The sequence below is a fragment of the Chroicocephalus ridibundus genome, chromosome 14 (genome assembly GCF_963924245.1).
Source record: "Chroicocephalus ridibundus chromosome 14, bChrRid1.1, whole genome shotgun sequence".
Taxonomy (NCBI): domain Eukaryota; kingdom Metazoa; phylum Chordata; class Aves; order Charadriiformes; family Laridae; genus Chroicocephalus; species Chroicocephalus ridibundus.
Window position 1 is genome coordinate 8,397,856 of NC_086297.1, and position 26,895 is coordinate 8,424,750.

The 26,895-nt window shown below is 45.0% G+C and overlaps 3 protein-coding genes across 10 annotated transcripts in view; 2 read left to right on the plus strand and 1 right to left on the minus strand.

Moving 5' to 3' along the window:
* Window positions 1–1,494, plus strand: part of MYO15B (myosin XVB) — a 29,373-nt gene extending 27,879 nt beyond the window's left edge. The window contains exons 43-44 of the mRNA XM_063352491.1: window positions 167–307; window positions 573–1,494. Coding sequence (XP_063208561.1) covers window positions 167–307; window positions 573–632 — 201 coding nt within the window. The 3' untranslated portion in view covers window positions 633–1,494. The remainder of the gene's footprint in view (window positions 1–166; window positions 308–572) is intronic.
* A 729-nt stretch (window positions 1,495–2,223) lies between these two features.
* Window positions 2,224–26,895, minus strand: part of RECQL5 (RecQ like helicase 5) — a 39,817-nt gene continuing 15,145 nt past the window's right edge. For 3 of the 7 annotated variants that reach the window (XM_063351961.1, XM_063351965.1, XM_063351966.1), the window contains exons 9-20: window positions 11,472–11,699; window positions 9,861–9,960; window positions 9,325–9,361; window positions 8,481–8,539; window positions 8,257–8,333; window positions 7,689–7,782; window positions 7,071–7,211; window positions 5,930–6,603; window positions 5,628–5,709; window positions 4,476–4,727; window positions 3,883–3,955; window positions 2,225–3,785 (exon numbers count right to left, since the gene is read on the minus strand). In XM_063351961.1, coding sequence (XP_063208031.1) covers window positions 3,664–3,785; window positions 3,883–3,955; window positions 4,476–4,727; window positions 5,628–5,709; window positions 5,930–6,603; window positions 7,071–7,211; window positions 7,689–7,782; window positions 8,257–8,333; window positions 8,481–8,539; window positions 9,325–9,361; window positions 9,861–9,960; window positions 11,472–11,699 — 1,939 coding nt within the window. In that variant the 3' untranslated portion in view covers window positions 2,225–3,663. Of the gene's footprint in view, window positions 3,786–3,882; window positions 3,956–4,475; window positions 4,728–5,627; window positions 5,710–5,929; window positions 6,604–7,070; window positions 7,212–7,688; window positions 7,829–8,256; window positions 8,334–8,480; window positions 8,540–9,324; window positions 9,362–9,860; window positions 9,961–11,471; window positions 11,700–26,895 lie in introns of those variants that run through there. The other 4 variants (XM_063351962.1, XM_063351964.1, XM_063351963.1 and 1 more) reach the window with 4 other exon arrangements.
* SMIM5 (small integral membrane protein 5) lies at window positions 15,022–26,739 on the plus strand. Of its 2 annotated transcripts, XM_063352417.1 has the most exons (4): window positions 15,023–15,517; window positions 22,110–22,254; window positions 23,899–24,052; window positions 25,490–26,739. In XM_063352417.1, exons 3-4 carry the CDS (start codon window positions 23,926–23,928, stop codon window positions 25,609–25,611), a joined length of 249 nt encoding a protein of 82 aa, XP_063208487.1. In that variant the 5' UTR covers window positions 15,023–15,517; window positions 22,110–22,254; window positions 23,899–23,925; the 3' UTR covers window positions 25,612–26,739. The 2 variants fall into 2 exon arrangements, with proteins under 2 accessions (XP_063208488.1, XP_063208487.1); XM_063352418.1 differs by lacking the exon at window positions 22,110–22,254 and having other exon boundaries at window positions 15,022–15,517.

A 26,895-nucleotide genomic window follows, 5' to 3' on the forward strand; every position in this document is an offset into this window, starting at 1 on the left:
GGTTAGCAGGAGCCTGCCCTGCATTCTGTACACACTGCCCTGTGCCCCAGTCCTCGTCTCAGCTTTCAATAGGCTCTTGGAAGTGAATCCTCCTGGGTGAGAATCACATGGTTTTATTTGTAAGGACTGCACCAGAGAGTGTTTTGTGGCTTTTTTCCTTATGCAGGCAGTCTTGTGTGTCATTCCATTGAAAGAGCTACAGAGCATGCGAACCCTGCGGCCTATCTCTGATGGTGGGCTTCCCGGCATAGAACTGAACTATGGCTCGCCTGCCAGCCCCAACACTATGTGGCTCGAACTATCACAGGTGAGATGAGCCTGGACCTACAGCTTCCTCCTGGCAACCTGGCAATTCAGAAATTGCCTTGCTCAGCTTAGCCTCTGCTAAGACACAGTACTACTGTTCTCTTCTGTTCAGAGGTGAATGGGGGCACTGCATTTCCCAGGCCCCAAAGTGCAGCTTTGTCCCAGCTGGTATTTTATTATGGAAAGTGATTTATAGGAATATTTAATTAGGAGAAGCAGCCATTTCTGGGATGGAGAATGACTGATACTGATTTGTCTTTTGACAGGCTAAAGAAATGTATCACACGATTGTTGTCATCCTGGAAAAAACAGAGCGGCACCACTAGAGCCTAAGAGGAGGAGAATGACCAAGCAGAACACCACCATGTGATTTTTTTTGAGCTTTTTCAGTGCTCCCTGCCTTGTCTTCTGGAGAGGACTCTTCCGAAAGACATCCATGACCTCAGACAGCTGCTTTCTAAGACTGCCACCACAGTGTTTGTTGATGGACTGGACCATAATTTCACCCCTCCTGACCTACCATTCAGTCCCCAAGTACTCTTCCTTGAAGCGATGTGTGCACTGGCTAAACAAACCACAAGACACCCTTTTCACAACATTGCTTTTTCATAGCCTGTTCTAAGACAGAGCAGCTGAACAGACACAAGCAATTGCCTTCAAGCTTATGCAGTGTGGACCATTCTTTTCTTTTTGAGTTAATTAACATGAGCAAAGACTGATGCTTGTTGGAGATCTGTGTAACACAAGGCACAGCTGAGGCTATGAAATTACTTTACTGCCTGCTGGTGTTTTCCATAGGCCAGCTTTTCCTCTGTATTGATATGCAAGAGGCCCTATAGCAGGATTTGTGAAGCAGGAGCTTGTAGAAAGCATCTTAATTGCAAAGCAGATCAGTGTTAAGATACAATTAACACATATGCTGGGGCACAGATTGAGCTGCAATGGTAAGAAAGTTTGTTGTTAATTAATTTCTTACTGACATAATTATATGCATATGTTTCCCTCTACTATAAAGAAGTCAGTCGTGTCCATGCAGCTGTCATACTTAAATGATGTCTCCATGCCTATGGAGCAAACGTATTCAAATGGAATTTGTATTACATTAGAGGAGAGTGGCTTGGGTTGTACAAAAATGCTTAATTTATTTTTATTGCTACAGCTATCCTACTGAAGTGAAAAGTATCTGCACTTTAGGAGATTCCAATAAAATAATCACATAGAGATATTTTGAAGCTATGATGTGACAGGTACTAGTTTACATCTAACATGGGAAGACTGGCCTGCAGGTAACTGGCAAAGCTTGAGGAAAAGGTTGCAACTGTTGGCTGGGAATGGGATAGATCTGAGGGGGCTCAATCCAAGCCCTAATGCACAGCTACTTTCTTGCTGGTGAGCTGATGCCAGCAGTAACTGCAGCATCTTCCCTTGAAGTGCTGCTCACTGGGGCTGGTGAGGTCTTAGCTGAAGCATGTTCCACCCTCTCCCTTCAGCAGTGCTACTGCATGGCTAATAAAGCACCACAGCAACATGAAAGAAAGGAAGAGAGAAGATATCTGAAGATTAACTTATCCTTATTCCCCTTCTGTTTCTCTGAGCTTTTGCTGCCTTACATAGAAGCACAACTCATACAGTCAGAAGTGCCCCACGTTGTGATAAAGTAGTTTGTCACACAACCCCATGCCTTAACTAGCCCTTTCTGGAGCCCCCTGATTTACAAGATAAAGAAAATGTTTCCGAGAAGTTCACCCAGGCAGCAGCTGAACTTTGTAAGCATTGAACTCTGAAAAGATAGTAACCTCACTTAAGTGGCTGACGAAATGGGATTTTTAATAGGAAGGTAAAATAGAAGGCAGCAGGCAACAGCTGAAAAATAATTCTATTGTGTAAAAGGCTTCCTATAAAGCCCTTTGTCCTCCAGTGAGCAGAGAAAGCTGAAGATGAAAGTGACTTTTGAGTTAAATATTTCCAGGTTCTCCTTCTGGTTCTAGATGGAGAAGTCCTGCAGCTATAAGGGCGTGGAGGTGTCTGCTGGCTCGTGCTTCCCTTCCATCCCATCCCGGGCTTGCGTTTAGTAGCTGTCTGTTCAGATAAGAAATGAGCTTTTATGTCTATGTTCACAATGATGGAGTATTAATGTATCTTAGACCAGGTTAATGGGTAAGAGCGAGCTTTCAGGAAGAGTCCACAGCAGCTATAACATTGTTTTTATTGTCATTTCCGCACATACCCTTCAGTACATTTAAAAAAAATACATCTGTTGAGTACAGTCATCCCAAAAGCCTGTTTGATGGCCTCTCAGGCTGCAGATTCCTCTAGCAGCACTAGTGCCTGAGGCCACCCGCCTCTGTAGGCATGGAACAAAGGCAGAACCCAACAAAAACTCAGCAAAAAGGACTTGTACCAGGGAATCAGGTTATTTCAAGCCCACTGATACCCTAAGGTTCAGGTCTTATATAAATATAGCAGCAGAGGCACCACAGTGTCAATTTGAGGGCCACAGCAGTACCTTAACCAGTTGCAACAGCAGCATTACCCTCTGTATTGCAGGCTGTGGGTGAGGCACAGGGAGCAAATATGGCTTTAGGGGTTACAAGCAAATGCTGGAAAAGTGTTGGCAACCTTGGTGCCACTATTGGAGAGGTTAATACTGAAAGAGCATCACTGCTTAAGTTAAAGGGCAGGCAGAACTAGACAAAGTTAAAAAAAAGTTAAGATTAAAAGAAAAAGAATCAGAGTTTCTCCACCTTCAGAAAGTAGACATTGCCTGCGTGGTAAAAACAAAATGCTCCCCTCCTGCCCTTCAAGGAAAAACATTCCATCCAGGAACTCAGCCATCAAGTTCATCATTGGCAGCCCTGAGCAAAGCATGTGAACTTGTAGCATAAGGCTTCTATCGGTACCGCTGAAATAAGAACTAAGGCGGGGGGGGGGGGGTGGGGGGCAGGCAGCGGGGAGGAACTAGGGGAGGAGCCGTCTAGGAAGCAAGATGCCATCCCAAAGCAGAGTCCCAGTTGGAAAGTCTGAGCCCTTCACAGACTGCTGCAGGGAGCAGAGACTGGAGACACTGCAGAACAGCTGAGGCAGCAGCCCCAAACATACAGAGCCAATGCAGATTTCACACCTCTTGGCAAGAGGTACTAGAGGGCTTCAGCGCCCTAGTTATTGGAGAAACTCTCCGTAAGTTCACAGAAACCAGTTCCTGGAAGTGCGTGTCGCTAAGGACAGAAGTGAGCAAAAATGCAGTGGAAAAAAATTAAGCTCACTTCTGCAGTTTCATGAAACCCTCCATGGCTGAGTTCTTCAAGATCCGTTGGTCCCACAGCTGGAGGAAGGAAGACAGCTGACATGATGCAAGGATCAGCTCTCTGAGCTCTGCAGCTCCTGCCAGTCTGTCTCACTCTCACACCTGACTCTTGTTTTGAAAAACTCCTTGATGAGTCTCTGTGCTTCCTCCTTCACTGTAAGAGAGGAAGCACCACCTTTGAGATGAATACTTAAGACATCTGCCCCCTCTAAAGACCATTTAGCATCAAAAGAATTCAAGATTCTTGGTGCTCTTCTCAGGTACCAACTCACCAGTCTTGCGGGCAGGGTTCTGCTCTTCAGCCAGTAAGTGAGATAGGTGCCGAGCAAAGCCTTTAAACAGATCCTGCAGAATTAGGGAAGATAAAGAGCAGAAAGCAGACATCGGTTACTTCACCAGACTGTTTCCATGTTTTTCTCGCCCTCAGCATGGGCTGACTCTAGCACAGACCACTCATAAATGTAGATTACAGGAGTGTTGCAAACCTGCAACTACCCTGCAGTGCTGGAGAAGCACATGCACACACATCCTGCCTTGCAGCGTCAAGTAAACTACACCAGTACTGAACCTGATCCGTTGCCACTCCACAGGTGGGAGTTCTTAAAAGCGTGCCAGAGTTTAGTGTGAAAACATCAACAATTACAAACAAGTGTGGAACCAAGACAATACCACTCTAAATCACAAACCTCTTCTGGGGAGAGGTGCACCTGGTCACTAAAACAGCACATACCAAGATGTGACTTGGAAATGAAATGTGGTATCCAGATTGTCTTCCCCTTCTTAGAGCCCCAGATCACTAGATGCAGTGATCCTTCCTCCCTAGATGCGGTCTCCTTCTGTTAGGGAGTCTTGAGCTGTGCCCTACCTTGGAAGCAAATTTGCCACCCTTGTAGAACGGGGTCAAATGTTTGACAACGATGTCTGCTGTTTCTTTGAGGGACATGCCTTTGGTCACTGGCTGTACAGTCTTGCTGGTTCCTTCTTCATCACACTGTGATAAGTTTGGATCAAAAGTCACCTTCTTCTTTGTTGGACAAACACTTTTGCTTTCTGGCTGGGACAGAATAGAAGATTTTGCCACTGTCCGTAGCCGCTTTGTTGCAGGACTTTCCATATCCTGGAGATAGGACAGAAGGAAAATCAAACCCACCAACTCCTGTGGCAGCATTACACTTCAAAACAGCACTACCTTCTGAGAACATGTCTCCTTGCAGCATCCTGCAGGCTCTCCCTATAGTGAATACCATGTAGGAGTCTATGTACCCATTTTGCTGCGCAGACATAATACGCTGTTTCCCACACAAAGGGACTTTGAGAAAAACCCTTTAAGACCGCTACATTTAGAATTACCTGATGCTCTTATTAGAGCAGATAATTACTAGACCCTATCCTATACAGGAAAACATGACAGGAAAAGATTTCTCAGGATGTCTGCTCAGAATACACCTCTTAAGAAGAATCAACCACTTCAGGAGTGTCACATTCCAGCTCAATTTGAAAGAGCAAGGAGAAGACTGCACTGTTCAGTAGAGAGAGTTACCAGGCAGTCTCAGATGGCAAATGCAGAACCAGCGACTGAATGGCAAGGAAGGCTGAAAGCATAGTTCACTTCTGCATGGTCCTCTGTGTCATTGGCCTGTAGTTGTTCCCTTGACTTGAGAAAGCAGCTTGCTAATTATAGTTAGTTACAGATCTAGAGGGGGTGGAGAGACTCATTCCAGGCAAGTCATCAGCAAAGGGTATAGTCACATGTGTTGCAGAGAAGAGGAAACAAAGCAGAGCAGAGGGGAAGCTTTCTACAGCACTCTGAGTTGCTGGCAGTGGCCCAGAGGGCAGCAGTGGGACACCAGGAATCCAACACAACTGCAGTTCTCCTCTGCTGTGATTGCAGCTGGGCCCTCCCCACAGAAATAGCACTAACAGGTGAAGTTCAGACCAGGAGCATCATTCCCAGAGAGAAAGTTGGCACACGATGAGCAGAACAAATAGAGGAAGTTAGTATCCGTTAAAGTCTTACCTCATCTGATCCTGGTCGCTTCCCAGAGTCACCTTCCCCAACAACAGTTAGCTCAGTTTCTGCGACATTTTCAGCAACACTACTGGGAAGAGTGGAGAGAAAGCCAATTTTAATCATTCGACAGTGAAGATATTACTACATACACTGTCAGTGGCCACAAGACTTGCCATGGTAAAGCAAGAGTCTTCCTCACCAGCCTAAGAAATCTAATACAGATTCCCAATTTCCAGGACAAGGAAACTGGTGGGGCTCTGCAGCTCATTAACAGGGCAACAGAGGGAGCAGAGAGGCAGAGCTTTTACCTGGATTTTACATCAATTTCTTCCTGAAGGAGTTCAGATTTAGCAGCCTGCTGGGCCTTAAAACCCTCGTCTCTCTCAGTCAATATTACTTCTGTGTCTCCCAGCTCTTCATTCTCTGCCTGGGACTGTGCAGTCACATCTTCTCCAGAGACATCTTTGTTTTCCTGAGGTATTGGTTTCTCTTGACACATGCTTTGAGAAGAAACCTGAGGTAGTGTGTTTGCAGAACAGCCGTCTTCCTTTGCTGAGCTGCAGCTTTTAGCTTTAGACCCACCTTTGGGGAGGGAGAAGAATTTGGAAATATCCTGTGATTCTTTTTTAGCTGCTTCTGCGAGCATTTGCTGCTTCTTGCTAGGTTTGGACTTCTTAGTAGGGCTATCCCAAAGGGCTGCTTTTGTGTCTGGACTGGGTTGCTGTCCTTTCTTTTCGGGAAGGGGTACTTCTACCCCAGTACTCTCACACATCACTTTAGTTGCTCTTTTTTTTTTCTGGAGAACAGGGTTTCTAGTGTCCACTTTCAGACTGCAGTTGCTGTTGTCTTGCTTGTTTGGACAATCTACTTCTTTTTTGACAGGCTTTGCATCGCTCTTCTCCTGAACCTTCAGCAGTTCTGAAGCTGTCTGGAACAAGCTGGATTTCTTTGGAAATCCTGCTCCCACACGCTTGGGTTTGAACTAGGGTGAAAGGAAGAAGAAGAAATTTTGGATGTGAGAGCATTAAGGAAGCCCTGTGTGCAGAACCCTGAAAGAAGCTAAGTTTCTGTATACAATACACCAGCGTGTACAGCCGTAAGCTGGGGAAAGCTCTAAAACTTACTCATCATCATAATCATCAACTGAGACATCAAGGAAATGGATTAGGTTAAAGTCACAGGCCCACAGTAAGGAAACAGACAGCATCCTTGGTCAGAGCAAGATGAGAAAAACTTATTAGATATATGGCCTGCACATAGATTATATTCACTAACAGGAACCAGCAGGACTAGTTGACGTCACTCCAAAACCAAAGGACAGACAGGGAAAGCAATTCCTATAGAAATACACAGCTATGGCCACACAAAGGACCTAAAATAAAATTATTAAACAGCAGATAGACAAAGCACTCCATTCCCTCCTTGTCTATCCCATCTGTACTCACTCACCGAGTAAACCTGGGATGCAGGGAGGAAGTCCTCTTCTGCTGGAGACGCAGATTTTGTTTCAAAGCTGCTGTTGCCACCAGTTCCGGACCCAAACACTGAGAACAGCTCTCCTTGTTTTGAGGCTTTGTTGATTTCCGCTACCTGAAAAGAGAACAGAAATATCCTCTAATGGTCAGAAATCTTTATGCATTCCTGCCTCTGTACACACTAAAAGCCATAGTGGCAAAACATATGCATCTATGGATAGACACCTATCTCAAGAACAGAAACACCTTCCAAGAGATTTATTGCAACCAGCTAACCTAAACCAAGGCTTCTCTATTGTCAGCGACAGTCTGAGGAACTCCCCATTCCCTTTATTGCTAGACCTGGAGGATATTTGGATAAGCTTGCACTGGTATGTAGGTTTTCAAAGCCTGTAAAGGCAACAAAGATGTGAAACTAACGTGACTCTGGGCCCGGGCCCTCCTGGAAACGAAACCAAGAAGAAAGATTTGGAAGGCATCCAGGGCAAAGCAGAGCTTCTCCTTCATCTTTCCCACACAAACTCTACCCTATTTCCCCTCGAGCTGAGGCCACAGCACATTCAAGGGAATAACAGCAGATGTATGGCCCTACCTTCTTTAGCACAGTTGCCTTGTATGAGTTAGCCATTTTACTAGTTCGGAAAGCTTCATACTCCAGCTCCACGGCACAGGCATGAGGGTCTGACCTGTAACACAGGCTGGGGTGATTTCTGGCAAGACACACTTCTATATCTGCAAAGGGAACACTAATGCTAAAACATCTCCCAGAAAGTAGAAAATTCACTTCCTCTGGTGCAAGAATAAGTGATAACTTCCAATTAAGTCCTAACGGATGCAGCGGTGAATTGCTGGAGAATGGAAAGGGTGGTGAAAACAGTCTTAAATCCAAACCCTCTTGTCCCCTTGCTCAGTTTAAGAAGTACACTATCCCCACCTTGTGGGACAGAGAATAATTGCGACTCCTGGGATCACCCTGATTTAGCAGAATCGGACACAGGAATCCTCATACCTGATCCTGAACATCACTACAAGAAGGATGCTGTTAAGTGAAACCACATCCTTGGACCGAGGCATTCCCTGAGAGTGGCAATGTTGCTCAGGGAAGAGTGGGCCCTGTGTTAAGGGACTCGATATGCTACTCCTTTTCTCTCATCTCGTACCCTTTTCCTCCTGCTGCTGGAACCTTTTGATTGGTGCTCAAAGCTTCTTCCAGCATCTTCAAGCAGTGTTCCCGTCCCTAGGAAACATGGGATACTCAGACATGCTCTACAGAGGTCCTACTGCCCCTCAGGCTTCCATCCCTGAAGAAGTAAGAACAGGGCAGGCAGAATCTTTGTTGTTCTTTGCAAGTCAACAAGACTAAATGCTAACCGGCCTTTCTTACCTTCACTGTGAGCTTTGAGATTCTCCTGCTGAAGGCATCCTTCAAGGGGCAGTCTGCACCTACCACAAAAGAGACATTTGGAAAAGGCATCATAGCAGGGCTGGGGCTGATGGAGAACATCTCAACTGGCACTGGGAGGGTGCCAGTCCAGCACTGCTTGGCATGCTCCTCCCTGCATAGTCACCCCAAGGAGCACACAGTCACCCTTTTTACCTGGAGAAGCTACAAACTCCAAAAGAATCGGCAGAAGCCAAAGTGAGATTTTTCTCTCTGCGTGAGAACATCAACTTTTGCTAGTTTGTGACTAACAGCTTTCCAAAACCTCCCCATCTCAGGAAACCCTTTTTCAAGGAATCCCAGCTCTTAAGAAATGCAACCCTTTTCTGCTCCCCACAATACCAATCAACATTAAAGAGGCTGAACAGAGTAACAGGAACCACCACATATTCTTTTACAATAATGTAAGAACTGTGTTGCTAGACAGGACCCCAAGTAGCGCAGTTACAAACAGTGAAGTTTTTCAGCAGTTTTGTTATAGACCAATTGAATAATGCTGCATAACCACTGCAGAAATAGCCTACATAGCCAGGTTAGACAGAATTTTCCTTCTCTCTTGCTTATTTGGAAAAGTTGTTCAAAAAGATGCATTCCATATCTTCACCTCAACCAAAGCTAAGCTCTGATCCATCTCCTCCAGCCAAGCTTTCACAGCCAAAAGCCTAACCTCTCTGTGCCTAGGGATTGATACCTCCAGTGTTGATGCTATATAAATTACACGCAGCTGCAAAATACAGGATTTCCTTCTCCCAAAGAAATCCCACTATAAATCAAAAAAGATATTTACTTGGAGGAACAAAATCTTCCTTTTCTGGTTCTTTGCCCTGAAAGAAAACAAAGATAAGTCAAACATTTCCATTCCTGCAACACACATGCAGGTCTAGAAGCACAAGACACATTTTATACCCCTGCTCCAGGGAAAACTAACGCTGAAGTTACAAAGGCACTGAAAAGGGACCAAAATGGGGGAAAGGAGACAAAGGATAAGAATCAAAGCCAAAAGTTCACCCTTGCTACAGGAATATGCAAGAGAAGCTGAATGGGAAAATCTGTTTTTACTAATATCAGATGTACTAAAGACAACAGGATCCTCTTGATTAGCACTGCAGAGAAATTAGTACATGAATACGCTGCGTTCCTTTATATTATGGGACTGACACAGAATATGGAGAACATAGAAAGCAGAGGTACAAAATGTAAAATACAGAACAAGCAATAACAAGATGCAATAATTTCCTTTCATTAGTGCCAGGAGGCCTTTATCTCTGTAAGACAAGCTCACAGCAAATGATCTGAATCTCTTAAAAAGGGATACCAACTCACTTTGCGCAGACTCATCTGCTTTTTGTAGAAGTTGTTCCACTCCCGCTTCCGACTCTCCTCACTGGCTTCATCCCCATTCCCACTGCTTTCTTCATCATAGCTGGATAAGGCAGGAAAACAACAAGAACAAACATTTCTGTAGCTGCAGCATTAACTGGGGCACAGGCTTTGGAGAGCCGAGGTCACCCCAGTATTTACAGAAGATGATGTATCTCACATCCTTTCTGAACAAGTCTTAGCTTTCAGTTTCACTGCCATTGCTCAATTTGGACAGTAGTGAATGTCCTCCAAAAAATAATCATGGGATTAACAAATCCCTTGAACTAGTAAGCAGCAGCATGAACTAGCAGCACATGACTAGTGCTCTGAGAATGAAGGACTCTATTTCCGAAGCTCTGCCAGCTTCTCCCACAGAGCTGAGTCGTCACTGCCTTGTGTCATGTACCCCATCTGTCAGTCATTACTGCCCTTGGAGCAGAGATGGCAGAAAGGGCAAAGCATCCATTCCTCAGCCTCAGTTGTTCAGAGACTGTTGTATTAAATGAAATCCTCATCATTAATACACTGAAATGCAGCAGCTGATTCTTGCCAGATGTAGCCCAAGAGTTTACTGCCTTCCACAGCTGTCACAGCCCAAACGTACAGGTATCAAAAATCAAAGCTTTAAGGCTGTTGACTATTACAACTTCCAAGGCAAAGCTACAACCAAGTCATGGAGAGGCTCAATAAATCAAATGGTGAACAGTGTGCTGTACAACAGCACTGGCCCTGTCTTCTCCAGTCCTGAGATCAAACACGGGCTTAGGTCACAAGGACACCAGTTCCCTTCCACTCAGCTGGACTTGCCTGAAGAACAAAGCTACCAGTCTGAAGCTGTTTAAGCTGAAGCAGAGGCCTAGGCCAGTCGACAGCGCTGCGCATCCTGGCAAAGCTGCAAGGGCAGCGCAGGCAGCAAAACTCGCATCCTGGCAGCGCTGCACTATCGCTGCAACTCAGCCAGAGAACAAGGAATAAGAGAAGTTGTCATCTCCACACTGCCAAGCCTTTTACAGAATTAATTATGTTTCCCACCGCACATCTTCATTTTGCTGTGAGCCTGATAGGGAAACACTGAAATTTAGCAATCTGCAGAAGCAGTGACACTAGCACTCCATTACATCCTCTGTGATAGACTAAGTCCTGTCAGTTGCCCCCCCAGCCTGCTGGCCCACAGACAGCCATACTAAGTCAGGAATGAACTCTGGATCGTGTCATACTTTGCCGTCAGGTTGGTCTCAATTTAAACATTTTTGATCCTTGTGACAGTGAACGGGCTGAGCCCACTTACTGCTTTCAAAAAAAATTCAGGCTAGTTTCTTGAACCAATTACATTCTGCAGGGCAATTCTTAGGTCAGTCAAAACAGCTTTTGGCTCTCTGGGACATGAATGTGATCAAGGCTGCCAAAGTGTGTGGAAAATTAAATTCCAGCTCCTGCTGCCAGGAAGTTACAGGAAAATACCACCACACAGAAACATGCGCTGAAAATAGGAGTGGCTGGGCCTGCAGCTGGGAGATGCTCTCTTCTCTCTGAGAGCTTCTATGAGCTGAGTTAGAGCTACCAAGCACAGACCTGCTAAAACCTCTGCAACCTCTCCTCCCGCCTTCATAGAGCTCTGGATCATAGCTATCCCTGGAGGAACCTGTGGGCCCAATGCAGGTTTTGCTCCAGCTGTTGCTGCAGCGCTCCAGTGACTCCAGTTGTCTTTTCACTGCCCCTGGGTTCTTGCAGTAATCACAGCACTTGTTACAAGGTGGGGTGACATCGCCGAAGTACTTCGCTATGGCAGCATGGCGACATCTAGGAAACAGAAGAGAAAACAATCCAGTAATTATTTTTATTGGCAAGAGCACCACCCTCCAAATACAAGGTGTCTTTTGATAAAGAAAGACTTGAGTCTTCTTTTTTTTTTTTCCCAGACAATGCCTATTCTAGCAGGAATCGCAGGGATCACGCCCTGGAGCAGAACTGGGGTTCTGTTTCTCGCACTCTGCTTAAAGTGTCTCTGCCTCCACTTCCCCTCATGTAAAACAAACAGTGGTGTCAATCTCTTGCTAAATGCTTTCAGATCTCTGAGATCTCCAAAAGGCACAGTGGATGAAATATGCAGGTATTAATTCTGCATCGTTGGCCAAACATGTTCCATGTCCAATCAGAATGGCTCAAGGATAAATACGTAAAGAGGTCCTGTTGATCCCTACACCTCAGAGCTCAGAGTATGTCTCTATATTTCACATTGGAGAGCTTCTAATGTTATTGTTTGTGGTTTGAAGGTGAAGAAATCTACCCTTGAAGAAACAGGAATGTAAATTAAGTCACAGAAATAGAGTCCAGACTGAGGTCACAAGAGAGCACTATTCAGATAATACAGCCTGGGTCTTGATCTGCTAACACATGCTTCAGATCAGCAGCCAAAGTTCGGGTAGTATCCTACATCCATGAAAACCAGTCCATTTGGTCATACAGTATTGCACAACCAGTTCTACCAGCCTTAGCAAACTAGCCATGTGAAGATGATTAGCTTCTTCCAGGAATCTTCAGAAGATTTCTGGCAGACTTCAGTGCTTTTGGGTATGTAAAAAAGAGTTTGGTGACAGAGTTCATTAGCAACACAGGCAGGAAGCAATTTCTCTTCTAGAACACTTCCTAACTTAAGCCAGTGAAGATACTGATTTCACTAGATAAAGAATCATCAGGGGGTTACTTTTTTTTCCTTTTTTATTTTTCTAAGAAAGCAGGCAGAATTTAGAGGAGCTTTTCAAAACTTGGGTTTCACAGCAGAGGTGGCTGCTTGTCTCTTCATCAAAATGCTGATACTAGATACACAGAAACAGTTCATAGGGTATTTGGAGATCAAATTCTGCAGCCACGCAGCAACAAGAGTTATTTTAGAGAGAATTATTTTACTGCAAGAAAGAACAAAAGCAGAGATTTTTCTTCTCTACCAAGGAGTGCCCTAGTTGGCTTACCAACTTCATCTGCAAAAAACGGGTCACAGAGGGGAAAAGTAGGAGAGTGAGCGCTTCATTTATTCTTATTATAAACCCTTTAAGGTATGTCTGAACTTGCCAGAGATCTAACAAATGCAGTTTGCTTCTTAACTTGTGTGTGTGTCTGGGGGGAACATAACTGCATGTCTACCAACGCATCACGAACAAACCCTGCAAGGGTCTGCAGCAGCAGCTGCCTCGCTCGTTCCCACGGCCTGGGAGGATAATTCACCAAGGAGGAGAGCGAGTGAAGCAGCAAAGCAGCAGGTTACAGACTACTGCCGCCAGAGCAATGAAATGTGTGTGCTGAAGCGTGAAGGACCTGGCGCTGCACAGGTAAGGAGGGCTGCAACAGGGTGACGTTGCACAGTCTAGGGCACTGAAAGCCCAGAGAGGGCTACTACAAAGCTGGCTTTATATCCCCCTGCAGAGCCGCATTGACTCACGCTCGTCTTGCACTCAAAGAGCTCCTTTCACATGGTGGGGAAGGGTGGGGGGACCGGGATAGGGAAAACACATTCGATCCCCTTGTCCTGCCTTTCCAAAAGAACTACTGGTGCTGCCTGTCCTGCCAGTGCAACGTGACTATAGAAATGTCAGCGAGCTGCAAGTCAGCTTTTTGTTTCCCCCAAAAGAAAACAGGCAGGCATTCTCATTAGTCCACGTCTCTTTCTCTCACACACACTGATCTGTATTAGAGTTAACCGAGGCATACAGTAATGGTCAAGCCCTCTCCTCACTTCTACAGCCTACTCACCAGGCTTATGCTGGGGAGGGACATCCACACACACCTCTCTCCCTTAATGCAAACAAGAGAGCTGCCCCAAGGGAGGGCTTTGCTGGAAGCAGAGATCAGCTCTGAAGTCACTGGAATTTAGAGAGGTTCTAGGTTCTAACCCACCAGGCTTGTGAGGCCCAGCCCTTTCCGTCCAGCCTCCAGTAACTGCCTGGATCTTCCTACAGAATTACCCAAATTGGGGCCGCAGCCCCACTTTAGCCAGCGGTGCTCGTGAATTGGGTCGGAACGGAAATCCAGTTGCAGAACCAACATTGCAGTCCTATAATTAGAGTCAAAAGGCCAAAACCAGAGTTACCGATAGGGATGCTGGGGGGAACCATTGGATTAATGCTTACACTGAACACAAGAGGTCCTGAACCATAGTTGGTTATGCATTCACATGTGGTGGGAAAACTTCCCACGTCACATGAGCACCTGACTAATGCCCATGAGATGGAGAGCTGATTTACATAAGTTAATGGTAGTTCGTATTATTATATATGTACAAAAATTATTTCATCTTTTAAATATGCAACTGTATTATTTTCCTCCCCCACCCGTCAACAGGAGTATGTATAAGCTGACCACTGGTCTTTAAAATGTCTAAACAAAATCCTTATTTAATTTGAGACATACCACCCTAGTTTTACATCATGGGACAGGATGAAGAGCAAATAACAATCGTGTTTATTAAGATGTTTTTATCTGTGGCAATAAATTTCAGGAAACTGCTAAACTGACCACACCATGCCTCCTTTTGCTACTCCTTCCTTCTGTACACCAGGTAAAACAGAAGCCCTATTCGTGCAATTAACAGAAACAGATGAACTGTCAACGAAGGAAAGTCACATATCCCAAGAGAAGCTCTGCCTCTCCCAAAATATACCAGAAAAAAGCATTCCGTCATATGAGCCAAGGAAGGGTACCCAGCCACATCAGAAGAGCTCACCAAAAAAAACCCAGCAAGTCTGGGAATAAAGGCAAGAACTTAAAGCATTAAAAAGACAAAAATCATGAGGACAAATTATCTATGTAGAGGCCAGTTGCTGAACAAAAGCCATTTAATGAGCTTTATCGAAGAGAAGAAGAAATTAGGAGGTTGATGAGGAATGATAATTTTGCACCTGTCTGAAGGACTGTATCCTTTGTAGTATCAGCTGACCTTCAACAACCCTCAGACAAGAACACTGGGTGCCAGCTGTCCCCAGTATACAAGAAGCAAAACCCACAGCATCAAGAGAGCAAATTCCTTGGCCAAGGGCATGGAACAAATTCACCACCCCAGCACCAGCCCAGCTCCCCTGCCAGTGGCAGACCGGGCTGCACCGTCCTTGCCATTTCTTGCTGTGCCCCTTCAAAGCTGAACACAAGAGAAAAACTCCTTTCCCCGGGGAGTCGGAAGGAAACTGGGCAGCAGAAAGAAAAGTTAATTGCTTTAACACACACCCAAACTATCGCAAGGAGAGAATCAATTCAAGTCCCACTCTAGAAAAAGCTGTAATTAAAAGGAAAAAAAGAAAAGACCTTGCTAGGAGGAGATGCACAGAGGAAGCGAGCAACAAGTGCTGGCACTTGAGTGCTTCGGGGAGTTTGCACCAGCGGCTGGCTCAGCTTGCGGTGGCTCCTCGCCGCCCGCCCTCCCTCTCTGGCACACATGTAACACGAAACTTCATATCTCCAGGACAACCAATAACAAAAAAAAGGCAGAGACAACAGCTGGCTGTCAGCAGCGGAGCAGAGAGGAGCCGAGCGAGGAGCGAGACACAAGCCAGGATGAGGGGAGAGATGACATGAGAGTTTAAGAAGACAGAAAGAAAAACAACAGGAGAAGAGTTTGCAGCGCGGCTGGGGTAAGGCTGAGCTATTGCTGGTGTTCGGTCAACCGTAGCACCTTAACATTCAGCTAGTTAGCAAGTAGCTGGAGCTTTTGTAGCTCTCTGTACGGTGAACTGCAGAATCAGCCATTGAGCAGAGCTTGCTAGCCTGAATTTGTTTGCACGGGACACTCAGGAGCAAAGGTGGGAAAAGCTTTTAATAGGATTGCAGAAAGCTGCGCTGCAGCCGTACTGCTAACAAAAGGATCCAGCCTGCAGTCTTGCATTGCTTCAGCAGTCAGAGCAGGAGTAACTTACTTCTTTGCTGATTAGAAAGGCTGCCTGCTCATTTTTCTGTTGCTGTTACGGAATGTGACCTTAGCTGATAAGCAGGTCTAGCACAGGGCATTCTCCACAGTGATGACTTGATGTATTAATACTTAGTGTGGACAAGAGCTGGTCTGCTGCTGTGTATGAGTAGCGTATGTGCCATTAGCGAGTAGCTGCCAGCACAGGCAAGCGCGTGTGAAACCGAGTGGGTACCAGCCACAGCGTTTCTCCAGAGCTCCTCCCAGCTGGAGCTAAGTTTTATCCCCCAAATCCTGAAGCAAACAGAGAGCTTGAAAACAAACCCTGGTTGGGGAACTAGCATACTGTGCAAGTTAAGCATCTGTGACCAATAGAAATAAATTGAAAGATTTTACACAGCTTCTAACAAGAGCATTTTTAAAAATCAGCTAGTGCGTCAGGCACAGATGCTGGTTTCAAAACAGCATGAGAAACCACTGCTCTGAGAGAACACATACATACACATGGTCTATGGTTTACAGCAACAAGACCGTTAGGTCTGAATGCAGTAAGAAGAGAAGGAAGAAAAAAAGGATCCCCCAAATACATGAAATTACCCACTGTAAGCCTTGGGTTTATATAGGGAGATGCCCCACAACCTGTACTCCCATCTCTGTTTGCTGCTGGGTGTGGGAAGGGGGCTGGCAAGGAGACTGACCATGTAAGCCCCCGTTCTCTGCCATTGGAAGCTGATTACTGTTTGGAAGCTCTTGCACTGAGCTGGGACCCCCTGCATCTCCCAGGAGGTGCAGGGGCAGTCAGCTGTTTACAAACAGGTAAGGAGTGAGGCAGAAAGCCAGTCTCACAGAAAGATGTCTTCCCGATCTTACACATGCCTGTAGGGAGGAATGTTAAGGATCAGGTATTTCCACTTCTCTCCATTCCCATTAATGTGGAAGGGAGGGCAGGTCTGTCTAACTTACTGTTGTACAAACACCGAATTGGAACTGCCTGTGCGAGAATATGTAGTAGTTAAGACCCACACGCCTCCAGTCTAACCCTAGGTTCAAAGGGGACGGAGGGAAGTTTCCACCCTGCTAATGAAGGGTCTTCTGTAGGTTGTTTGTTGCTGTTAAGATGGTTTCTCAAATAAAGTAGGGGAAAAACAAAGTTTAGGACAAAAAAAAAAAAAAAAGGGGGTGGAGGGAGGAGCAAAGGCTGAAGGGCAGAGGAGGCAGGGAAGGAGAGAAACACGCCAAGTTTTCCTCACCAAAAGAAAATCTTAACGGGTTTGGCTGGGGGCTTGTCCAGCCGCAGCCGTGTTGTACATGTGCGGGGGGGTTGGGGTGGGGGTGGGGGGCGGGGAATAAGCAATATGAAACACATGTCTGGATAAAAGAAGCAGGACATGGCTTGTGTTACAGCTGTCATAGTGCACGGGCCTCTTAGCCTGACTGCAATGCAAAAGTGGTTATGGGAGTGGAAGTACAAAATAAACCAAGTTTGATAGAGCAGATCCTTTCTGTAACACAAGCCCTTGAGCCACCCAGCCTGCCGTGGGCCAGTGAGCAGATAGCAGAGACCGTAAGAGACCGCAAGAGAGCTGAGCGAGGAGAGCGGCACCCGCGGCTTGCCTCCATGCAGGCTCTCGCCACTACAGCAACCACAGCTGATACAGTTCAAAACGGCTTCTTCTGAGGAGGCAAGCAGCTGTGGTAGCCTTCAGTTTTGAGTTCCTACAGCCAAGTGACATCTTTTCTAGGAACAGACCGGCATATTTCAAAAAACTCAAAAATGCGTGTCATTTCTAAGATCTGTAGGTCTAAGACCAGTCAAGGACAGGACACAAAGGTGGCTGAAAGAAGATGGTGTTTCCAGCACTCTCAGGGGGCTCCACCTGCCTTACCTCAAACACCAAACTTCTGACAGATCCCAGTATGTTTGTGAAGTAACTATTTACAGGGCTTTCACAGGCACACACCTACCTCTCTGTCAGCTTCCTGGGAAATGGTTATTTTGCTAATATTAGAATAGACTTTCAGGCTAGATTCAAGCATCAGCAACCCTAAAAAAAGTTCTCTTGTAGAAGAGCTACAGGTTTATTTTTAAAATTGACCTTTTCCTTTCACTGGATGGCTCTGTGCATTGGTTTCCCTACTTCTTAAAAATGGGACTAGTAGGGAGGAATTATCTTATGGGGTTTTGTGGACTTGTTTGTGGGACGGACTGGAGAAAACCAGCGTGTTCTGTAGAGGTGTAGAGACTCAGCTCAGTGCCCCAATGGGTACCTCAGCTTCTCAAACTGCTATTGCAGGGAATTCAGTGCCTTTTTATATTAATCTAATATTAGGTTGTAGCAGAGGGAAGGAACATTTACGGTGCTGCCTCAAACCCAATCTCCAAATAGTGGGTGGTGGAGATGACAGGGTATTCCAGCCAAATGGCTACCCAGTCAGGGCAGCTTTATGATATGAAGGAATGTGTGGCCGCCTTTTCCAGACCAGCTGACAAAGTCAAAGCTTTTCTCCCATGACATTGAGCTGCAATTTACCAGTTTGGGTGTGTGCTGTTAAAAAGCTGAATTCTCTTGATACTGGAAACTATTTTCATCTGCTTGGGAATGAATTATAGGTCTGTCTGGCTCCGTTGACTCCTGTTTTAGAAAAAAAGGGCTTGTTTGTTGAACTATAGTTAACATTCACATGGCTGGTTAACTACAGTCATGGCAGCAAACATTGCATTAACAATGATGAGGGAAAACCATGCACTGATAATAGGACTACATTTCTATAGCCCTTTTCATTTCAAAAGTACATTACAAATGTAGAACAATAAACAATCGTACAAGAATTATTACATGTTCTGCCAAAATGCAGCTAAAATGTAACAACACCTAGCAGCCCAGCACTGCTTGAGGACAGGAAGCGTTGTAGACCTTATCCGTACCAAATCAGAAGCACGTTTCAGGAACCAAGAACAAAGCTGGTAGGCTGAGAAACTGCCCAAGCCTTCAAGTTCTTACGAAAGTGGCCAAATACAGTCAGAGTTTATTTTAAAGTTTTAGACCAGAATAAAAAAGCATCCCCTCCCCTTCAGCTGCTCAGCACTCTCCATCTGTGAGCCTGGGATTACCTTCTAAGATTTCCCACCAAATAAGCTACCTCAGTCCATACAGGCTTCCCATCCCTGTATTGATCCACCTTCAACCAACTTTCTTGGCTTGTCTGAGTAAGAACAACACAAAGCATTTGCTTCTCCACAGCCACAGTCTTGGGAAAAAGACAACATTGCAATGAGAATGTTGTCCTGGCATTCCACTTGCCTGGGCACATCAGGGAGGTCCTACTTTCTAAGGTCTGTGGAGCACTGCAGATAAGAGCAATGGGCACAGCGGAGGATCTCGAACTCACCTTCACTGGACTCGCTGCATTAGGACTAGAGGCATTGGCATCTTCAGGGCACCACCAACAGATTCCCCCCTCCAAAGCTTTGTCTCCATTTTTAGATTACTGTAGCAACAAACCCAAACAAGCAGATTCTCAGAGGGAGCACAGTAAAACCAATGGATCGGGAGGTCATGTCAAGAGACATAAACCCCATAGTAAGGAGCACCCAAGAGCAGAAGCCATGCTTTCATCTACTTTCATCCTCAACAGTCTCAGTGCCTGAAGTGTAACAAGCAGTTAGAAGCAAAGGCCATTTCATTTTGTAACTGCAGCAAAACCAGGGACTCGCTGTCTTTCTATGTAAAGATTTCAGAGCATTTTAGAGAGTTGGATACACAACAATTAGCAAACAAACCTCTGATGGTGATTACATGTTCTGCCACTTTGCAGAGATGAAGTCACCCAACAGAGGGATGGGATGACTTATCCGAAGTCACACAACCAGGAAGCATCACTGGCAGGCCAAGAAGACTGCCTGCATTTACTAACTTCCAGTCCTGGGGCTAAACCACAAACTCAAATCCACGTTCTTTGCACTGAAATAGGCTGCTCAAATGCCAGCAGGGTTATGACTAAACAAGTGTCTCACCCCTCAGCAGTAAAGTTAAGATCACCAACTCCCTACAGATCAACTTCTGACGCACCTGCATAGACACACAGATAGGGCACAGCTTTCCAAAGCAAACACGGACCAAAAAAATATGATACATTTACATAAATTCCAAAATACTTACAGCAACTTGACTAGCTTAAGGCAGACAGAGGGATCCGGGATCCCACCTTCCATAGTCATCCCAAAGCTCGCTTTCTTGCTTGAAGACTAGAAGCTACCACACACAGCCAGTTCACAGTACAAAGAAACCCTGACCACGGCTCTTCTCTTCAGTGTCTAGATTGAGGCCTTTTAATGGCTTTATTCTCAAAAGGGCTGAGCAGCCAACGTCTTTGAGTGCTTCGGCATGGCAGAAGTCCATTAAAACAGTTCAGAAAGATTATCTCAGTGCTATTATGGCAATTTTCACAGCTTTATTCAGTGGGTACAGCAAGATGAATCTGCATTAAAAACAAGTATTAGCACTTTCTGGGAATCTACCTCTACAGAAGCCCTAAATGTAGGACATGCTTTGGTTTTAAAGGACCATCGAATCCTTGCAGCTGAGCAGCACACCTGCAGACCTCCAGCATCCCCCTGCATTATTGCTGTGCTCTCACTTTTCAACAAGGATAACAATTCCTGGCATGTGGCAGATTCGCCCTTTTTTTCTCAAAAACAAACCAACCCAAATTAAAAGATTTGTTTTATTCCCTCCCCTGCCAGGCCTTGTAACACAGAGGAGGGCAGAAAGATTTGATGATCTAGTCCCACTGGCAACACTGGATAGATTAGTTATCTTTTAAAGAACAGCCAGAAGAGGAAACAGCTGAAACCACGAATTTCAGGCTGCCATCCCAGCAGGAACTTCCAAACTGCCTGTCACAAGATATCAGCATTGTGTTCACTTTCCTTTCTATGTGAGTTTCTCATCTTGCCTCTCTTCACTTCATATGATGTCTAGCTATAGCTATGGAGCAAAAGTTCATGACAATAGTCCAACACCACACTACGGAGGCTCCATTGCTCTGCAGTCATTCATCATTTCTTCTGTAACGGGTTCCACCAGCTTTGCTGCCCTCACAGCCGTGCCTCCTCTGCTCTGGAGGCTTCCTATCCTCAGTATATGTGGTTTTTAGGAAGGACAACGACCAAGGAAGAATTGAGAAAAACACAAGCAGAGAATTACATTTGCTCCAAACCGCACAGAATCTGTGGGTACGAACTTGGATGCCTGTTCTAGGCTCTGGAACAGCACTCCAGTCTTAGAAAGTAAACTGTCAGGTAAGACCTACAACCATAAGTTTTAAATCTCTCAAGACTTGTCCATTTGAATAATAATCATTACAGTTACTGCTTCAACCAAAAATCCTGCACCGCCTGTCCTTTAGTACTGTTGGTGACTGGGAGCTTACTTGAACACAGTATGATTAAAAAAAAATATTCATATAGCTCCACTTTGAAATTTGTACGTAATGTCATCACTGTTGTGTTGTACACGAGGAAGACAAGGCAGATGCATAAGACAACTTGTTTAAGTCACACAGCACTAGCCTTACCTGTATGATAATCTCTAGGGTAAGATCTTGGTTCTGCTGAAATCAATTGAAAAAAGATCACAATCAAAACTAGTCCTGACCAAAGACTTTACATCACAAGTAGAATGGAAGATAGAAAAGTCCATGAATATAACTAGCTCTCTTGGGGGAGTTTTACTTTTTTTTTTTTTTTAAAAGAAGTGATTTATTCTTCACTCTTTTGCTATGCTCCACAAGCAGAAATCCCAAAGCAGTGAGGGCCCTTAGAACCAATGTGCAGTCAGCAGTGCAGTCGAGGAGAAAACCTTTTGCTTCCTCACGGGTAGGTTGGAGACTGCACCACCAACATCAGACTTTGTCCCTGAAGAAGTTCAAACCAAGGTAAACAAGCAACATTCCTTGCAAGTTTTAGAATAAAAACTCCTTCACTTAGCTCCAGATCCGGTACCATGGGGCGGAGGAATGTCCATTACTGAAACGACAAGTTCTTATCATTTTAGGCTAGGCACTTTGCTAATCCACTTAGAGTTCTACAATCCTAATCAGTAATTTTACACCGTATACCCAAACTTCAGAAGCCTGGCTCTTATAATTGCTGCTTCTGGTGCAGCCCAAAGCATGGCACGAAAGGTTACAGCAGATTCCTTACTAGGAGAGGTTCTGGGCAGGCAGAAACACCTCCAAAGTTAACAAACATTTTCAGAATGTTAGAGCCAGAAATACTCTTTTTGTATTAAAAAAAAAAAAAAAAGTTTTTCTTCTAGAGCCAAGAGAAGAAGACACAAATCACTTCACCTCTGCCTGCACCGCCATCTCTTGGAATGGAAACAAAACTGGAAACCTGCTGACACAGAATCCCGCAGTACTGTGCAAAGGACAAAGAGCCATTTCTGGAGCAGCTCGCTTGGGGTATGGCAATCATCTGGAAAGAACTATTTAACCCTAGTCTCAAAAGTGACCTTTTCAGGTCAAAAGGCCACAGCTATCCCTCCCTGCTAAGCTGCACAGAGATCTTTCTGTAGATGTAGGCTTTCCATCCACCCCCACCCCTAAGAAACCAGCTGGTTCTGATTTTTATTCCTTAGCTTGGATTTAAAAGAACAAAGAAAACCCTTTTTGAATTGCATAAACATACAAAATGTAATTTAACTTGGCACTGTAGTATTTAAGCCCAGCATGCAAAGAAACATCCAAGGTCTCTCTGTCCTCAGTGTGTTTAGAAAAACTGAACTCCAAGCATCCATTTGTTTGAGTAACCAAACCAGATGTGCAGTAATGAACTAGCTGGCTTGTTCTGGAAGCCCTGTCTTGGTCATTTGGCTTTGCGTTATCACCAAGAGTAGGATATTAAATTGCAAGGTTCAAGTCCCATAAAAGTGTGTCGACTATTAGAACACACGCGAGCTAGTACATTCTGATATAATAATGACATAAGAATTAGAATCCATCCAAGCGTTGACCTGTCCAAACACTTGTGTTTGTTAGGTGAAACTGTGGATCTCTCAACAATATCCTGTTCCAGTTACTGACTGAAGTAAATTTGAACTTCCATAGCTCTCATGCAAGTTTGTTTGTTGCAATACCTTCCAAAATTTTGCTCAGAGGGCAAAAGAACAGCAAATATTCGTGGCAAAACTGAGGCATCTAACTTTGACTAGGCTAATATTTTTAGTAATAATAGTTCCTGATGATCATTCTTTCTGAGAATGAAGAAAGTGTAAGATTACTAAGCAGGGCAGGAGGGATTAGCTCCACAAGGGAGGTGTCTCCCCGACAGATCCAGGGGCTTTTCCTTTGCTCATCACCAGCAGTGATGGGTGGACATCCACTGTTCAATTCATATATTGCTCCATTAGAACAAACTGTGGCTTAAAAGAAAAAAACACCTACATTTACCTTACCATATAAAGCATGCAGTCATCTGTAAGAACTTGCAAAGCATCCAGCTGTCCCCACTGAACACAGACTTTAGCTCTTAATATCACCATTCAGTAAAACTGGTTGATAAAACATTATTAATGGTATTGTAGTGAGGTGTTGAAATAAGTGCCTTGGTTTTTGAAGGGGCTTTCTGCCGCTGAAAGTGCAAGAAATCTTCAAGGGGGTCTACTTTGTGTTACTTGGTAAAAGACAACTGAAAACTACTAGAGTTCAGCATTTGGAATTCAAGTCAAGTTAGAATTGCATTTCTTTCTGGAAGGACAAGTTAGCACAACTGGAAAAAAAAATAATTGACTTTCATTGGGTGAAAGCCAAGGCAGGCACTGTCCAGTTCGAACTCTACGCCTGCTGAAGTAAGTGTCCTTTTAGAAGAAACACCGTTTCGCCTTTGCTGAACAATGCTCTGTCAAAAGCACCCTCAAAGCCAGATTTTGAAATTAAAATAGTGCCAAAACATGTAGACAATTAATAGTCCTCCACCTTAGCTACTGGGAACAAGGACTGAGACCAGATAAACTTGTTTTCCTTGTGATCACCAGCTCTATAAGAAGGCTGGCAGCTTCCTAGCATTAGTCAGTGAAAAGGTGTATTCTCTGTTTGGTTCTTCTACAGCATAAAGCCTGGAGAGGTTGAGCCAGAATGTCTTCTGAAGGCTTTCTGAAGGAAATGCAAACCATCGGTGAGAAGTTTCTCCTTAAGCTCCAGAAACTGCCCAAGGCTGACCCGGTGGAGATTGTGTCCTTTTGTGTGGTTCTCCTGTTTATCGGTGAGTTTATTGGCGGAGGCAAAGGGGTGTCAGAATGTCTCTTCTCTTCTACAAGGGCAGCTTGCTCCACAATCTTTGTTGGTGGGTTGGTGGTGTTGGCAGTTGTTTTCTGGGCTGTGCTCTGAGGCCCAGTTTAATTTCTAGGTAATTTTTTAATGCACAGTGTGTATCTCTACATGCAATGCAGACCACGATGGGCAACAACATAGCTTTCCCCAAAGCTCTTATATTTAAGCATTAGCTTAAACAGCAGCATATTAACCAACCCAGAGCTGCTGCAATGTTTTGATGCACAGGAGATTTGTTTACCACAAATGGTATTAGGGCATCTCATTGACACAGAAGACACTTAAAAGTCTGAGACTCTGAGTGTCACTCCTGTGCTTAGTTCAGTAGAAGCCAGTATGCTTCAGATGAGCCTATTTATTCTCCTCTGGTAATGGCAAGATCCCTCCTGCTGCTCTGTGTGGGGATGGCATGGAAGGAATAACAAAGAGCTGCTTGATCAAGGGGATGAAGTTTGTTTAGACAATGGGAAAACAAGCAGGAAGGAAGGCAGGCCCTCCCCCTCAAAGCCGTACAATTTGCTCCCAGCCAAAAGGAAGGGTGTGTATCCAGCCTGGACACTCCTCCCTGGGCTGGAATTCAGAGACACACCTGCTGCTTTATTTTTTTCATACCTACAGCTGGTTCCCCACAGGTCTGGTAACTTGGCAGCTCGGCTCCAGACTTTTAAGGAACACATGCACACACACGTGCACGTTCACACACTCTTACGTGTTCTGCAGGATTAAACATGTCATCCTTTTCTGTTCCAGATAAACTAACATATCTCTCTCCCAACACCAACCATTACGCCTAGTGTAGAATAACAGTACATTAGCCCACTGCTTTCTGAAACAAAACCCTACATTTGAAATATCTATGTTTTCAAGCTAAATACAGAAGAAAGAGTAAAGCCAACCCAGTCACAAGTATCTGTCCTCACTAAAGGGTACACTGCACACGGTCTTCAGAAATGGAACTGGCATTTTGACTAATCAAATCATCTCGAGTTGCTTCTGACCCAACTATGGGGAGAGTTAGATCTCCATCCTTTCCAGGCACACAGCTCTACTTAGTTACTGCATGTCATCTCCAAAACAACAGCCCATTAGGCAGGTAAAGATATACCCCCGTATGGTTGGGTACGTACCTCTTAACATCATGAAATATCTGGTAATGATTGTCTAGATTAAATGGATAACTAATACAAGGGAGCAGGAACTTAGGAGGAGGGAGGTGGGGATATAGGGGAAAAAGAATAAATAAAATATTGGCAAGAAACCAGGCTTTGTTCATTGTGCTGCTCACCAAACAACTTGGAGGAGACATAGAGTAACTCTGCAGTAATTGCATCTACATCATGAAGCAATATCCTGTGCTTCTCTTTCCCAGCTACTGTTCTGCTGCTCATGATCATTGCCTGCAGTTGCTGCTGCTATAGCTGCTGTAGCTGCGATGGACGTCCTGACAACAGACGTAGGAAGATCCAAGTCCGCCCAGCTGCCCATTCATGAAGTGCAACGAGGTTACACAACCTACTACAAAGGACGTGCATGGACATCATGATTCAGTCCTATGGGAATGACTTTCTACACTAGGTCACTGAAAATGGCAATAACAATATTAATTAATATGACTCAGAGGACCAGAAATCACAGCATGGAATTCCTTCTTTCTGTGACAGCCACTAGTGGGCTCTGTGGTGTGACCAGAACGGTAGCGCTACTTTACCATCACTGCCTCCCTCTTCTAGGGTGGGGTGGGGGGGCATGGACATATGCTGCTGAGAAAACAGACATGCTTTCCCAGTGACAGCCCGGCAGCTGGGCCAGCCAAGGATTCCCTTTGGGAGCATGGAGCCGCAGACCAAAGCAGAGAACACTTACACTGCCGCATGCTAGGCAGCGCCTGTTCTCTTCACAAGTGGCTAATCCAGAAGGATGGTGCTGGGCGCTAGCAAAACCCACTGACATCACTGGGAGGTTCACATGCTCAGTACATCTTGGATCAAGCCCAAACCTGCTCTCTCAAAAGCCACTGCAACAGACACGTTTAGCTGGGATGTCTACGGAAAACAACAAATTGCGGACCTTCTGATCCAGAGGCGCCAGCTGAGGCTCTGAGTACAGCTGGTAACAAATGCTTCCTCCTTTCTTTCATCAGTGTTACAATGATGTGAAATTGCCAAAGAGAAAAATCAGATCATGTGCAATACCCTTTGTAAACAGAAGGATGAAGGCAAAAGGGAAAAACTCACCAATGCTACAGCTTAATTTGACCATTCTGCTGCTAAACGTGCTCCCTCCCCACTCCCCGTGTGGTTCTGCTCTTCTGCTTATTGCAGGTGAATGGTACTTACAGAGTACGGGAGTCACAGGAGATGAACAAATCCCTATCCTTACTTGAGGGACCTATCTGCCTGACTCCCTGCACCGTGTGCAGTTTGTTTTAGTGGACATAAACATTATGCCTGAGGTATGTTTATTAGCATACACAAAGGCATTTCAGAGGAGTGACATACAGTATGGTAACTGTCACTTCAGGGTATACATGCAGCAGCTGACAGTGGGCATTGTGACAAAGCAGAGCCAAGAATGGGCTGTATGGCTGAAGTTAACAAGTGCAAATAAATCCCTTTTCCATGCTGCAGCCACTGTGTATGTTTGGTTTTCACTTCAGTGAACTTCAGAAAGGGATTTATGTAAGTACAAGGCTATGGCGCGGGCCACGACTTTCATAACTGAGACAGCCAAACAAAAGACATCATACTGCACCTAACTCTAACCCACGGGACTTTC